General features: G+C 48.3%; 1 protein-coding gene across 1 annotated transcript in view; it reads right to left on the bottom strand.

Annotated features, from left to right (window-relative positions):
* The window catches only part of DNAH14 (dynein axonemal heavy chain 14), a 291,138-nt gene that overhangs the window by 147,686 nt on the left and 129,850 nt on the right, over positions 1-13,602 (bottom strand). The window contains exons 28-32 of the mRNA XM_075341429.1: positions 9,010-9,260; positions 4,219-4,450; positions 4,065-4,118; positions 2,384-2,529; positions 1,922-1,990 (exon numbers count right to left, since the gene is read on the bottom strand). Of these exons, the coding sequence (XP_075197544.1) occupies positions 1,922-1,990; positions 2,384-2,529; positions 4,065-4,118; positions 4,219-4,450; positions 9,010-9,260 (752 nt within the window). The remainder of the gene's footprint in view (positions 1-1,921; positions 1,991-2,383; positions 2,530-4,064; positions 4,119-4,218; positions 4,451-9,009; positions 9,261-13,602) is intronic.

Raw genomic sequence — 13,602 nt, 5'->3', positions numbered from 1 at the left:
CAGGGATGTTGATATTATCCCCCCACACTATCCCAGACCACCAGGGATGATTGTAGTATCCCACCACACTATCCCAGACCACCAGGGATGTTGGTATTATCCCCCCACACTATCCCAGACCACCAGGGATGTTGGTATTATCCCCCCACACTATTCCAGACCACCAGGGATGTTGGTATTATCCCCCCACACTACCCCAGACCACCAGGGATGTTGGTATTATCCACCCACACTATTCCAGACCACCAGGGATGATTATATTATCCCCCCACACTATCCCAGACCACCAGGGATGTTGGTATTATCGCCCCACACTATCCCAGACCACCAGGGATGTTGGTATTATCCCCCCACACTATCCCAGACCGCCAGGAATATTGGTATTATCCCCCCACACTACCCCAGACCACCAGGGATGTTGGTATTATCCCCCCACACTATTCCAGACCACCAGGGATGTTGGTATTATCCCCCCACACTACCCCAGACCACCAGGGATGTTGGTATTATCCACCCACACTATTCCAGACCACCAGGGATGATTATATTATCCCCCCCACACTATCCCAGACCACCAGGGATGTTGGTATTATCGCCCCACACTATCCCAGACCACCAGGGATGTTGGTATTATCCCCCCACACTATCCCAGACCACCAGGGATGTTGGTATTATCCCCCCACACTATCCCAGACCACCAGGGATGTTGGTATTATCCCCACACTATCCCAGACCACCAGGGAGGTTGGTATTATCCCCCCACACTATCCCAGATCCCAGACCACCAGGGATATTGGTATTATTCCCCCACACTATCCCAGACCTCCAGGGATGTTGGTATTATCCCCCCACACTATCCCAGACCACCAGGGATGTTGGTATTATCCCCCCACACTATCCCAGACCACCAGGGATGTTGGTATTATCCCCCCACACTATTCCAGACCACCAGGGATGTTGGTATTATCCCCCCACACTACCCCAGACCACCAGGGATGTTGGTATTATCCACCCACACTATTCCAGACCACCAGGGATGATTATATTATTCCCCCACACTATCCCAGACCACCAGAGATGTTGGTATTATCGCCCCACACTATCCCAGACCACCAGGGATGTTGGTATTATCCCCCCACACTATCCCAGACCGCCAGGAATATTGGTATTATCCCCCCACACTACCCCAGACCACCAGGGATGTTGGTATTATCCCCCCACACTATTCCAGACCACCAGGGATGTTGGTATTATCCACCCACACTATCCCAGACCACCAGGAATATTGGTATTATCCCCACACACACACACACACACACACACACTATCCCAGACCACCAGGCATATTGGTATTATCCCCCACACTATCCCAGACCACCAGGGATGATGGTATTATCCCCCACACTACCCCAGACCACCAGGGATGTTTATATTATCCCCCCACACTATCGCAGACCACCAGGGATGACGGTCTTATCCCCCCATACTACCCCGGACCATCAGGGATGCTGATCTTTCATTATGCTGTCCTATTTTCATGGTTCAGGTACAGAAGGAAAGTTTTTGAGTGGGAGAAATGTGTTGACCTATTTTAAACTTTCTGTAGACGAGGAGCGGTATATAAATACACGGAGACTGTGCTGGGAACTTCCCGAAAAGGAGAAGACGCGGCTTCAGAGGCATGGTAAATTCCGGATGTTTTATGTATGCTCTGCACCACGCTCTATGTAGGACAGTCGCACGGGCGGATCCGATCCAGGCACGTGACCGGACTTCAAGAACCCAAAAAACGGCGGCGGCGACGACGTCTCCCAACCCGAGGGCGGCGGTCCCAGCGCTCGTTACCGCGGAATGTTCTCCCTACATGTATAATTTATTGGAATGAAACATCTCGTATTCTGTTAGTGGTCTCTGAACCTACCTGGGATTCATGGTGATGAAGACTCCGCAGGACATGTTCAGACGGATCTCTCTCCCCTCGAATACAAACCTACAGAAAACATGACAATCAAAAAAAAAACCAGCAGGGAAGTATCTGGAATCACCATTTCATGCATTTAGAGCTGAATGTAAAATAAAAATGCTCTTAGATTATAATGGGGTGTGAATACTTTTGCAAACCTTTTTTACTTTTCTTCAGTGAATGTGCTCGTCACTATGAAGTAGAATAATTGCTTTATAAATTATTTGCCTTAAGATGCACTGGGCAATCAGAAAATGGGTTGCATAAGTATACACACCCTTTTTTTCAAAGTAGACAGAAAACATAGAAATGGGCTGCAATGCTAAACTTCCGAAAGGGATGCAAAATCAATGGAAAGTGGGTGCAGAGGGAAATACACCCAGATTGGTCCACACTTTGGATATTCTCTCCGCTATGTACCTGATGGCCTGGCTGTCCTTCGATGTTTTGATGGCATGGATCTGAGAGGCAATGACTGACAGCACCTCTATATCTATACGATTAAACTCATCAAAACAGCACCAGGCTCCAGACTGCGCCATCCCAGAGAAGAACTTCCCCATCATCTGAAATACAAGGATGAGTATTACTATTACTCCTAATGGCCACAGCCATACCGAGAATCTGCAATACATTCAGACAGCACACGGACAGCGTCAACCTCAGCGACATCCTGAGTTACCTCCTGTATTATACTCCAGAGCCGCACTCACTATTCTGCTGGTGCAGTCACTGTGTACATACATTACAGATCCTGAGTTACCTCCTGTATTATACTCCAGAGCCGCACTCACTATTCTGCTGGTGTAGTCACTGTGTACATACATTACATTACTGCTCCTGAGTTACCTCCTGTATTATACTCCAGAGCTGCACTCACTATTCTGCTGGAGCAGTCGCTGTGTACATACATTACATTACAGATCCTGAGTTACCTCCTGTATTATACTCCAGAGCGGCACTCACTATTCTGCTGGTGCAGTCACTGTGTACATACATTACATTACTGATCCTGTACAGATCCTGAGTTACCTCCTGTATTATACTCCAGAGCCGCACTCACTATTCTGCTGGTGCAGTCACTGTGTACATACATTACATTACTGATCCTGAGTTACCTCCTGTATTATACTCCAGAGCCGCACTCACTATTCTGCTGGTGCAGTCACTGTGTACATACATTACAGATCCTGAGTTACCTCCTGTATTATACTCCAGAGCCGCACTCACTATTCTGCTGGTGCAGTCACTGTGTACATACATTACATTACTGATCCTGAGTTACCTCCTGTATTCTACTCCAGAGCTGCACTCACTATTCTGCTGGTGCAGTCACTGTGTACATACATTACATTACTGCTCCTGAGTTACCTCCTGTATTATACTCCAGAGCCGCACTCACTATTCTGCTGGTGCAGACACTGTGTACATACATTACATTACTGCTCCTGAGTTACCTCCTGTATTATACTCCAGAGCTGCACTCACTATTCTGCTGGAGCAGTCGCTGTGTACATACATTACATTACAGATCCTGAGTTACCTCCTGTATTATACTCCAGAGTCGCACTCACTATTCTGCTGGTGCAGTCACTGTGTACATACATTACATTACTGCTCCTGAGTTACCTCCTGTATTATACTCCAGAGCCGCACTCACTATTCTGCTGGTGCAGTCACTGTGTACATACATTACTGCTCCTGAGCTACCTCCTGTATTATACTCCAGAGCTGCACTCACTATTCTGCTGGAGCAGTCGCTGTGTACATACATTACTGATCCTGAGTTACATCCTGTATTATACTCCAGAGCTGCACTCACTATTCTGCTGGTGCAGTCACTGTGTACATACATTACATTACTGATCCTGAGTTACCTCCTGTATTATACTCCAGAGCTGCACTCACTATTCTGCTGGAGCAGTCGCTGTGTACATACATTACTGATCCTGTATTATACATTCTTGTTAGTGGATAATGGTGGATAATATTGTGATTATCCTATAGCTCTTATAGGATAATGGGTGTGGGTGCACAGTGCAGAGCGCAGCGGCTCGGATGGACCCGGCGGCGGCTCGGGTGGACCCGGCGGCGGCCTCACCTTGTAGTCCAGGCTTTCCGAGCAGTTGAACACCACACATTGCTTTCCTAATGCCTGCAAGAAAAATGTGAAAAATGAACGTCACCCGTGGAGATTGTGGGTGATCTGACCGCCCAGAGATCCTCTGCACACACTATAGAATCTGGGGGATTACTTTGGCTAGGTCTTTGACAGTTTCGGTTTTTCCGGTCCCGGCTGGTCCTGCAGGGGATCCACCGAGGTGAAGATCCAGAGCTCCGGTCAGTGTCAGCCAGCAGCGGTCAGTGAGGGGTGTGATGACCAGCCGAGACGAGCAGCCCAGGTACTCGTACCCGTACATGAAGGAGGCTGCGGCCTGCACCACGTAGCAGGACTGATTGTGCTTGTTCCATTCATATCGAAGCTGCCTGCAATAAAGGAGCAGATCTTATCATGCGGCATCAACAGCGGCCATTCTCCTAGATGGACACAATCTGAACGCAACCTGGAGCCACTGACTGCATGTGCATCATGTAACTGTAGCTAAAGATAGCACTGCCTCCTAGCAAATGAAGTATGCTCAGATAGTACTGCCTCCCTGTATCTTCCTGTACAAACCGTATGTGCAGACAGTACTGCCTCCGTTTCTCTTCCTGTACATGAGGTATGCACATATAGTACTGCATCCCTGTCTCTTCCTGTACATGAGGTATGCACAGATAGTACTGCTTCCCTGTCTCTTCCTATACAAGACATATGTATAGATAGTACTGCCTCTCTGTCTCTTACTGTACATGAGGTATACACAGATAGTACTGCCTTCATTTCTCTTCCTGTACATGAGGTAGGCACAGATAGTACTGCCTCCCTGTCTCTTCCTGTACATGAGGTATGCACATAGTACTGCCTCCCTGTCTCTTCCTGTAAAAAACGTATGTGCAGACAGTACTGCCTCCCTGTCTCTTTCTTCACAAGACGTATGCACAGATAGTACTGCCTCCCTGTCTCTTCCTGTACATGAGAAATGTACAGATAGTACTGCCTCCATCTCTTCCTGTATATGTGGTATGCACAGATAATACTGCCTTCCTGTCTCTTCCTCTACATGAGGTATGTACAGATAGTACTGCCTCTCTGTCTATTTCTGTTCATGAGGTATGCACAGATAATACTGACTCCCTTTATCTTCCTATTCATGAGGTATGCACAGATAGTACTGCCTCCTTGGCTTTTCCTGTACTTGAGGTATATACAGATAGCACTCCCTCCTTGTATCTTTGTGTACATAATGTGAAAACTGATAGTACTGCCTCCCTGCATTTCCCTGTTAATTATGTCTGTACGGATAGTACTGCCTTCCTGTGTTTCCCTGTCAATTATGTACATTATGCACAGATAGCACTACTTCCCTGTCACTTCCCATGAGTCATGTAGGTACTGCCTTGTCTATTTCTTTAAGTGTCGTAGATACATATAGTACTGCCTTCATGTCTGTTTCTTTAAATTATGTAAGTGCTGCCTCCCTGCCTCCTTCCATAATTGACGAAAAATATCACACTGCCTCCCTGTTTACTTCTATAAATTATATTATTATACATAGAATAAGGAAAGCAGCACTCTCTGTGTATGATATAACTATAGATGAGTACCGTCTCCCTGACCTTTTATGTAAATGATCCAGGTACAGCTAGTACTGTCTCCCAGTCTCTTTTTGTAAATAATATACAGATAGTACTACCTCACTGTCACTTCCTTTACAAGATGTATGTACAGATAGTATTGCCTCCCTGTCTCTTTGTGTACCTGAGCTATGCACAGATAGTACGGCATCCCTGTCTCTTCCTGTACATAAGGTATGTGCAGATAGTACTACCTCCATCTCTTCCTGTACATGTGGTATATACACATATATAATAATAAAGGCACATATAGCACTGCTTCCCTGTCTATTCCTGTACAAGATGTATGTACAGATAGTACTGCCTCGCTGTCTCTTCCTGTACATGAGGTATGTACAGATAGTACTGTATCCCTGTCTCTTCCTGTACATGAGGTATGTACAGATAGTACTGCCTCCCTGTCTATTTATGTTCATGAGGTATGCACAGATAGTTCTGCCACCTTGTCTCTTCCTGTACATGAAGTATATACAGATAGTACTGCCTCCCTGTCTTTTTGTGTACATAGTCTGAAAACTGATAGTACTGCCTCCCTGCATTTCCCTGTTAATTATGTGGGTACGTATAGTACTGCCTCCCTGTCACTTATAATGTAATAATGTAGGCACAGCTAGTACTGCTTCTCCATCTCATTCTATAAATTGCATAAGTGCAAAGCAAACAAAGCAGAAATATAAACAGAGAGGTCAAGGAAAAAAATATGGTGTCAGGGATCAGAAATAAAGAGATGAATCTGCCCTATCTCATGAGATCTGGATGTGATTGGGCATTCGAAAGCTGTCCAAGGGCCCACAACATTTAGGGGACCCCAAGTGACTATCTGTGCACTGCAGACCCCGGTGTCTAAATGACAATGGAGACTGCGTGTCACCATTAACTGGGGGGATGGGTGAATCTTTACTCTTCACCTGCTATGCTCAATTTTTGTTTTACAGTATGTGACGGTAAAAATCTCATTATATTGCATTGTGTGGCGGTATAATATGCAGGAATGTTATAGGTGATATGTGCATATTTTACTGTCAATTTCAGATCACTTATCCGGCTCAGCATCTTATAAACGTATATGCTAATAAACCCACGTAATATGCAAATTATCAGCATTCACGGCCCCGAGATGGAAATATTATAGCAATAAGATATTTCATATTTACCAGTGTCTACAACAAAATGGTCCTGGCAGTATAACCCCTACTATGAGAGGATGGGTGTTATTGTAAGTGTATGTGGAAATGGAGCAATTCCTGAGGTTCTGTGCCCTTAGAGGGGCCGGCGGTGGTCATTAGTCTGCAGCTCATTATCTCGGAGACTGTGCTGGAGACCGGACCCCCTCCGCTTATGCAGAAGATGCATCTTGAATATTTACAAAACTATGAAATTTGGTTCTGTTCCTCCTTTCTTTTTTAAAGGGATTGTCTATTTTAGAAAACTCCCATTCGTAGTCTAAAATGCGTGGTATTTGTCATGTGGTGTTCAGGTCCACACTCGCGGGGTGTGTTTTTTCCCCTCTCCATGTCATTTGTAGGGTTTGTTACTGTGTGTTCAGCCCGCCCCATGAGTGGGGAATAGTGGGAGTAAGATTAGGGCTCGGACAGGAGTTAGGGTCATGCTGGGGGCTCAGACCTGGCTACCATCAAGCCTACCTCTGAGTTAAGGAACAGTGCAGATACCCCAGTCTGAGGGCCAGTATAGGTATAGTTATTTAATCATTTTATACCCCGTGATAGTATTGCAGTCCAGTTCAAGTGAATGCCACCGATGTTTGGTCATTACACCAATTATCTTTTTCTTTTAGGCCGGTTTTACACATCCGGCATTTCGCCACTTTGCCGGATCCGGCACACTCCAGTACAGTGCAATACAGTACAATGGCATGGCGGCAAGCTACAGTCACATGCTGTCATGTGACCGGAGCTTCCTGCGATGCCATTGTACTGTGTGCAGAATTATTAGGCAAATGAGTATTGTGATCACATGATACTTTTATACATGTTGTCCTACTCCACGCTGTATAGGCTGAGAGCCAACTACCAATTAAGTAAATGAGGTGATGTGCATCTCTGTAATGAGGAGGGGTGCGGTGTAATGACATCAACACCCTATATAAGGAGGGCTTAATTATTAGGCAACTTCCTTTTCTTTGCAAAATGGGTCAGAAGAGAGATTTGACGGGCTCTGAAAAGTCCAAATTGTGAGATGTCTTGCAGAGGGATGCAGCAGTCTTAAAATTGCCAAACTTTTGAAGCGTGATCATTGAACAATCAAGTGTTTCATGGCAAATAACCAACAGGGTCGCAAGAAGCGTGCTGGGCAAAATATCCGCAAAATAACTGCCCATGAATTGAGGAAAATCAAAACGTGAAGCTGCCAAGATGCCATTTGCCACCAGTTTGGCCATATTTCAGAGCTGCAACGTTACTGGAGTATCAGAAAGCACAAGGTGTGCCATACTCAGGGACATGGCCAAGGTAAGGAAGGAGGGATAACGACCACCTCTGAACAAGAAACATAAGATAAAATGTCAAGACTGGGCCAAGAGATAGCTTAAGACTGATTTTTCATGGTTTTATGGACTGATGAAATGAGAATGACTCTTGATGGGCAGATGGATGGGCCAGAGGCTGGATCAGTAAAGGGCAGAGAGCTGCACTCCGACTCAGACGCCAGCAAGGTGGAGGTGGGCACTGGTATGGGCTGGGATCAGCAAAGATGAACTTGTGGGACCTTTTCGGGTTGAGAATGGAGTGAAGCTCAACTCCCAGACCTACTGCCAGTTTCTGGAAGACAACTTCTTCAAGCAGTGGTACAGGAAGAAGTCGGTATCATTCAAGAAAAACATGATTTTCATGCAGGACAATGCTCCATCACATGCATCCAACTACTCCACAGCGTGGCTGGCCAGTAAAGGTCTAAAAGATGAAACAATAATGACATGGCCCCCTTGTTCACCTGATCTGAACCCCATAGAGAACCTGTGGTCCCTCATAAAATGTGAGATCTACAGGGAGGGAAAACAGTCCACCTCTCGGAACAGTGTCTGGGAGGCTGTGGTGGCCTCTCCACCGATCTCAATCCTCTTCTGTTCTCTCCACCCACTCTTTGGTCAATGACATTTGCTCCTTAACAGTTGGCATGCCAAGGAGAAAGGGGAAGGTGTAGTCGCCCATTGTTTTTCCATGTAGACACAGTAGGTGAAATGTAGAACCAGGTCCCTCCAATCTTTCCGAGTCCTCGCTGCTCTGGCTTATAGATCGGGTGGTGAGCAGGTGGCCCAATGTAGGATGTCCATGCAAAATGGTGGGACCTACCTCGTCCACTCAAAGTCTTCGGCAGTAAACACCTTATTCCGTACTAGCTCGGTCAAGACGTCCCGGCAGTGCACGTAGAGAGTGAGCAGAGCCTCCAGGGTTCTCTTCTGGTGGAGAAGACGAAGCTCTACAGCCAGTTCTGCCAGATCACCAAGACGCTCTTCCAGGATGGAAAGGACGGCTCTCAGCCCCAACTCTGGATCCTCACTGGAGAAGCCTTTAAGACAGTCCTTACTGAACATTATCTGGCTCTGTAATAAAAAAATACAATATCCACAATTATTCAAACTGATCTCCAAAATTGTTGAAAAATATCAACAATCTCAAGTATTACAAGTCCATCTGCAGAGATCTTGATGTTCCTTTGTCCACAATGGGCAACATAATCAAGAAGTCTACAATCGATTACACTATAGCTTATCTACTTGGACATGGACGGCAGAGAAAAAATAATGAAAGGTTGTAACATAAGATAGTTCAGATGGTGGATGAGCAAGTTCCAAAGAAGAAGGGAATTTTGTTACTTACCGTAAATTCCTTTTCTTCTAGCTCCAATTGGGAGACCCAGACGATTGGGTGTATAGCTACTGCCTCCGGAGGCCACACAAAGTATTACACTAAAAAGTGTAAGGCCCCTCCCCTTCTGCCTATACACCCCCCGTGGGATCACGGGCTGCTCAGTTTTAGTGCAAAAGCAAGAAGGAGGAAAGCCAATAACTGGTTAAACAAATTCAATCCGAAGGAACATCGGAGAACTGAAACCATTCAACATGAACAACATGTGTACCCGAACAAACCGACCGTGAGATGCCACAGATCCGGGTACCACGACCTCCTCTGCCAGTCTGGGGCGACGAGGATGGCGCGGCGGCAATCGGAGCTGATCTTGCGTAGCACTCTGGGCAACAGTGCCAGAAAGGGAAACACATAGGGTAGCTGGAACTGCGACCCATCCTGAACTAAGGCGCCTGCCGCCAGAGCTCGTTGATCGTAAGACCACACCATGAAACTCGTGACCTTGGTGTTGTGCCTAGACGCCATTAGGTCGACGTCCGGCCTCCCCCGAAGGCCCCAGATTTCCCGAAACACGTCCGGGTGCAGAGACCATTCCCCTGCGTCCATACCCTGGCGACTGAGGAAGTCTGCTTCCCAGTTTTCTACGCCCGGGATGTGAACTGCGGATATGGTGGATGCTCTGTCTTCCACCCACATCAGAGTCCGCCGGACTTCTTGGGAGGCTTGCCGACTGCGTATTCTGCTTTGGTGGTTGATGTATGCTACCGCTGTGGAGTTGTCCGACTGAACTCGGATCTGTTTGCATTCCAGCCACTGCTGGAAGGCTTGCAGGGCAAGATACACTGCTTAGATTTCCAGAACATTGATCTGAAGGGTGGACTCCTGCTGAGTCCACGTACCCTGAGCCCTGTGGTGGAGAAAGACTATTCTCCACCCTGACAGACTCACGTCTGTCGTGACCACCGTCCAGGATGGGGGTAGGAAGGACCTTCCTTTTGACAATGAGGTGGGAAGAAGTCACCACTGAAGAGAGTCCTTGACCGTCTGAGAAAGGGAGACGTTCCTGTCTAGGGACGTCGACTTCCCATCGCTTTGGCGGAGAATGTCCCATTGAAGTGGACGCAGATGAAACTGCGCGAAAGGGACTGCCTCCATTGCTGCTACCATCTTCGCTAGGAAGTGCATGAGGCGTCTTAAGGGGTGTGACTGGCCTTGAAGGAGAGACTGCACCCCCGTCTGTAGTGAACGCTGTTTGTCCAGCGGAAGCTTCACTATCGCTGAGAGAGTATAAAACTCTATGCCAAGATATGTCAGTGATTGGGTCGGTGTCAGATTTAACTTTGAAAAGTTGATGATCCACCCGAAACTCTGGAGAGTCTCCAGCGCAACGTTCAGGCTGCGTTGGCATGCCTCTTGAGAGGGTGCCTTGACAAGTAGATCGTCCAAGTAAGGGATCACAGAGTGACCCTGAGAGTGCAGGACTGCTACCACTGCTGCCATGACCTTGGTGAAAACCCGTGGGGCTGTCGCCAGACCTAAGGGCAGGTCTACGAACTGAAGGTGTTCGTCTTCTATAACGAATCGCAGCAAACGCTGGTGCTCTGGAGCAATCGGCACGTGGAGATAAGCATCCTGATGTCTCTTGATGCTAGGAAATCTCCTTGAGACCTTGAGGCAATGACGGAGCGGAGGGATTCCATCCGGAACCGCCTGGTTTACACTGCTTTTTGAGCAGTTTTAGGTCTAGAACGGAACGGAAGAGCCGTCCTTTTTTGGCACCACAACCAGATTGGAGTAAAAACCGTGACCTTGTTCCTGAAGAGGAACAGGGATTATCACTCCTTCTGCCTGCAGAAGAGCATCGGCTCGGTCGAGAGGTGGGGAAGTTCTGAAGAATCGAGCCGGAGGACGAGAACAAAACTCTATCCTGTACACGTGAGACAAAATGTCTCTCACCCACCGGTCTTTGACCTGTGGCAGCTAAATGCCGCCAAAGCGGGAGAGTCTGCCACCGACCGCGGATGCGGAGAGAGAGGGCTGAAAGTCATGAGGAAACCGCCTTGGTAGCGGTTCCTCCGGCTGCCTTCTTTGGGCGTGATTGAGCCCGCCAGGAGTCTGAGCCCCTCTGAGCCTTTTGAGTCCTTTTGGACTAGGAAAATTGGGACCAGCCCGAGCCTGGAAAGGACCGAAACGTCGACTGTCCTTCCTTGGGTTTTGTTTGATCTGGGCTGGTGTAAGGAAGAATCCTTACCCTTGGACTGTTTAATGATTTCATCCAATCGCTCAGCCAACAGTCTGTCACCAGATAATGGCAAACTGGTTAAGCCCTTTTTGGAAGCAGGAGCTGCCTTCCATTCCCTTAACCCCAAGGGTCTGCGCAAAACCACGGAGTTGGCGTACGCCACCGGCGTACGGCTCGTAGAGTCCAGGACAGCATGAATAGCGTAAGTCGCAATGCATGCGAGGTTAAGGACGCCACCTGCGGCACAGATGTACGTGTGACAGTGTCTATCTGCGCAAGACCAGCTGAAATAGCTTGGAGTGCCCATACGGCTGCGAATGCCGGAGCAAACGACACGCCGATAGCTTCACAGACAGATTTCAACCAGAGGTCCATTTGTCTGTCAATGGCATCTTTAAGTGAAGTGCCATCTTCCACTGCAACTATGGAGGATGGCGCGGCGGAGAAAAGCTTGTCTGGATAAGCGTAGTGTTTCTGGACTGCTCCTCTGAGTCAGAGAGGCCCAAAAAGTACTGAATTTACGCTTGGGATACCTGAAATGGAATTTCTCCTGCTGAAGCTGCCTCCTCCACTGGAGGGGCTGAGGGAGAAATATCCACCAGTGTATTGATGGGCGCTATGAGATCATTCACCATGGCGTCCCATTAGGAGCATCCAGAATGAAAGCGGTCTCAGGATCAGAAACCTGACCAGCTACCTCATCATACAGAGAATCCTCTCGCTGAGACCCTGACCAGTGTGTGAAGTCGAGGGTCTCTCCCAGCGAGCTCGCTTAGGCTGTCTGGGACTGTCGTCCGTGTCAGAGCCTTCAGTGTGGGATGTATGGGACCCCCTTGGAGCACGGATTAGTTCCAACTGAGGGAGACCGGGGAGCCTTGATTCAACAATGCCCTTGGTCTGAGTCACCGCCCTGGACTGCAAAGTTGCTAGAATTTTGTTCATAGTCCAAGACATTTTATCAGCAAAAAAAAAAAAAAAAAACTGCAAACTCTGTCCTCTGGACAGTTTCACAGGTGGCCCTCTCTGGGCCACCACTAGCAGAGACTCTACCCATTAGGGGTTAGTGGAACCTGCCGGTAAAACAGCCTCACGTGCAGTACAGACAGCATAGAAAGCCTGTGCCTTGGCCCCCTTGCTCTATGCTGACGACATGCTGTTGTCTCCTCAGAGCTATCTAGGGGTATATCGCCAAGAAGCGACCGTACAGCCACAAGTCTCAGCCGCGCCGCAGCTCCAGCGCGGCAGTTTCCCACAGATAAACTCACTCAGCTAAGCTGCAGTGAGTATAGTCCAAGCGCGCAGCGCTGTTGTCCTCGGCGCACTAACACGCCCAGCAATGCTGGCGTGTGTCTGTGTATGGTCTTGCAAATATAAGTACAAGGATAAAGTACACAAAAAAACACTGTGGCAATAGTGGGGTCAGCACCAAGGTGCTGCTTACCGCCCGCATAAGCGGGTAAGTGGTCGCCAGAATCCCTTTGCTGGGTCTCCCAGAGCCTGTGTCCGTTCTCCAGCTTAGATTGCCTGCAGGAATGGCTGCCGGCGTCCTGTGAAGAGGGGCGGGCCGTGGGCGTGCCCCAGACAAGAGCGGGAAACTGGCATCCCCCTGTGCCCAGTGAGAGGGCTGGAGTATGTAAATAAGACTCCAGCCCTCGGCGCTGATCATTGTACAGCGTCTCGCCCCTTCCCTGACTGGCAGGGTTGGGGGCGGGAACGAAACGTAACTAGGCCGCAAAAGCCGGGGACTAGATTTATAAGCGCTGCCGTCGTAAAAGCACGGCAGCGCGAAAGTCCCCGGCGCACCACAAGTCTCAGCCGCGCCGCAGCTCCAGCAG

This window comes from Anomaloglossus baeobatrachus, chromosome 3 (genome assembly GCF_048569485.1).
Source record: "Anomaloglossus baeobatrachus isolate aAnoBae1 chromosome 3, aAnoBae1.hap1, whole genome shotgun sequence".
Lineage (NCBI taxonomy): Eukaryota > Metazoa > Chordata > Amphibia > Anura > Aromobatidae > Anomaloglossus > Anomaloglossus baeobatrachus.
This window is presented reverse-complemented; position numbering and strand designations above follow the sequence as displayed.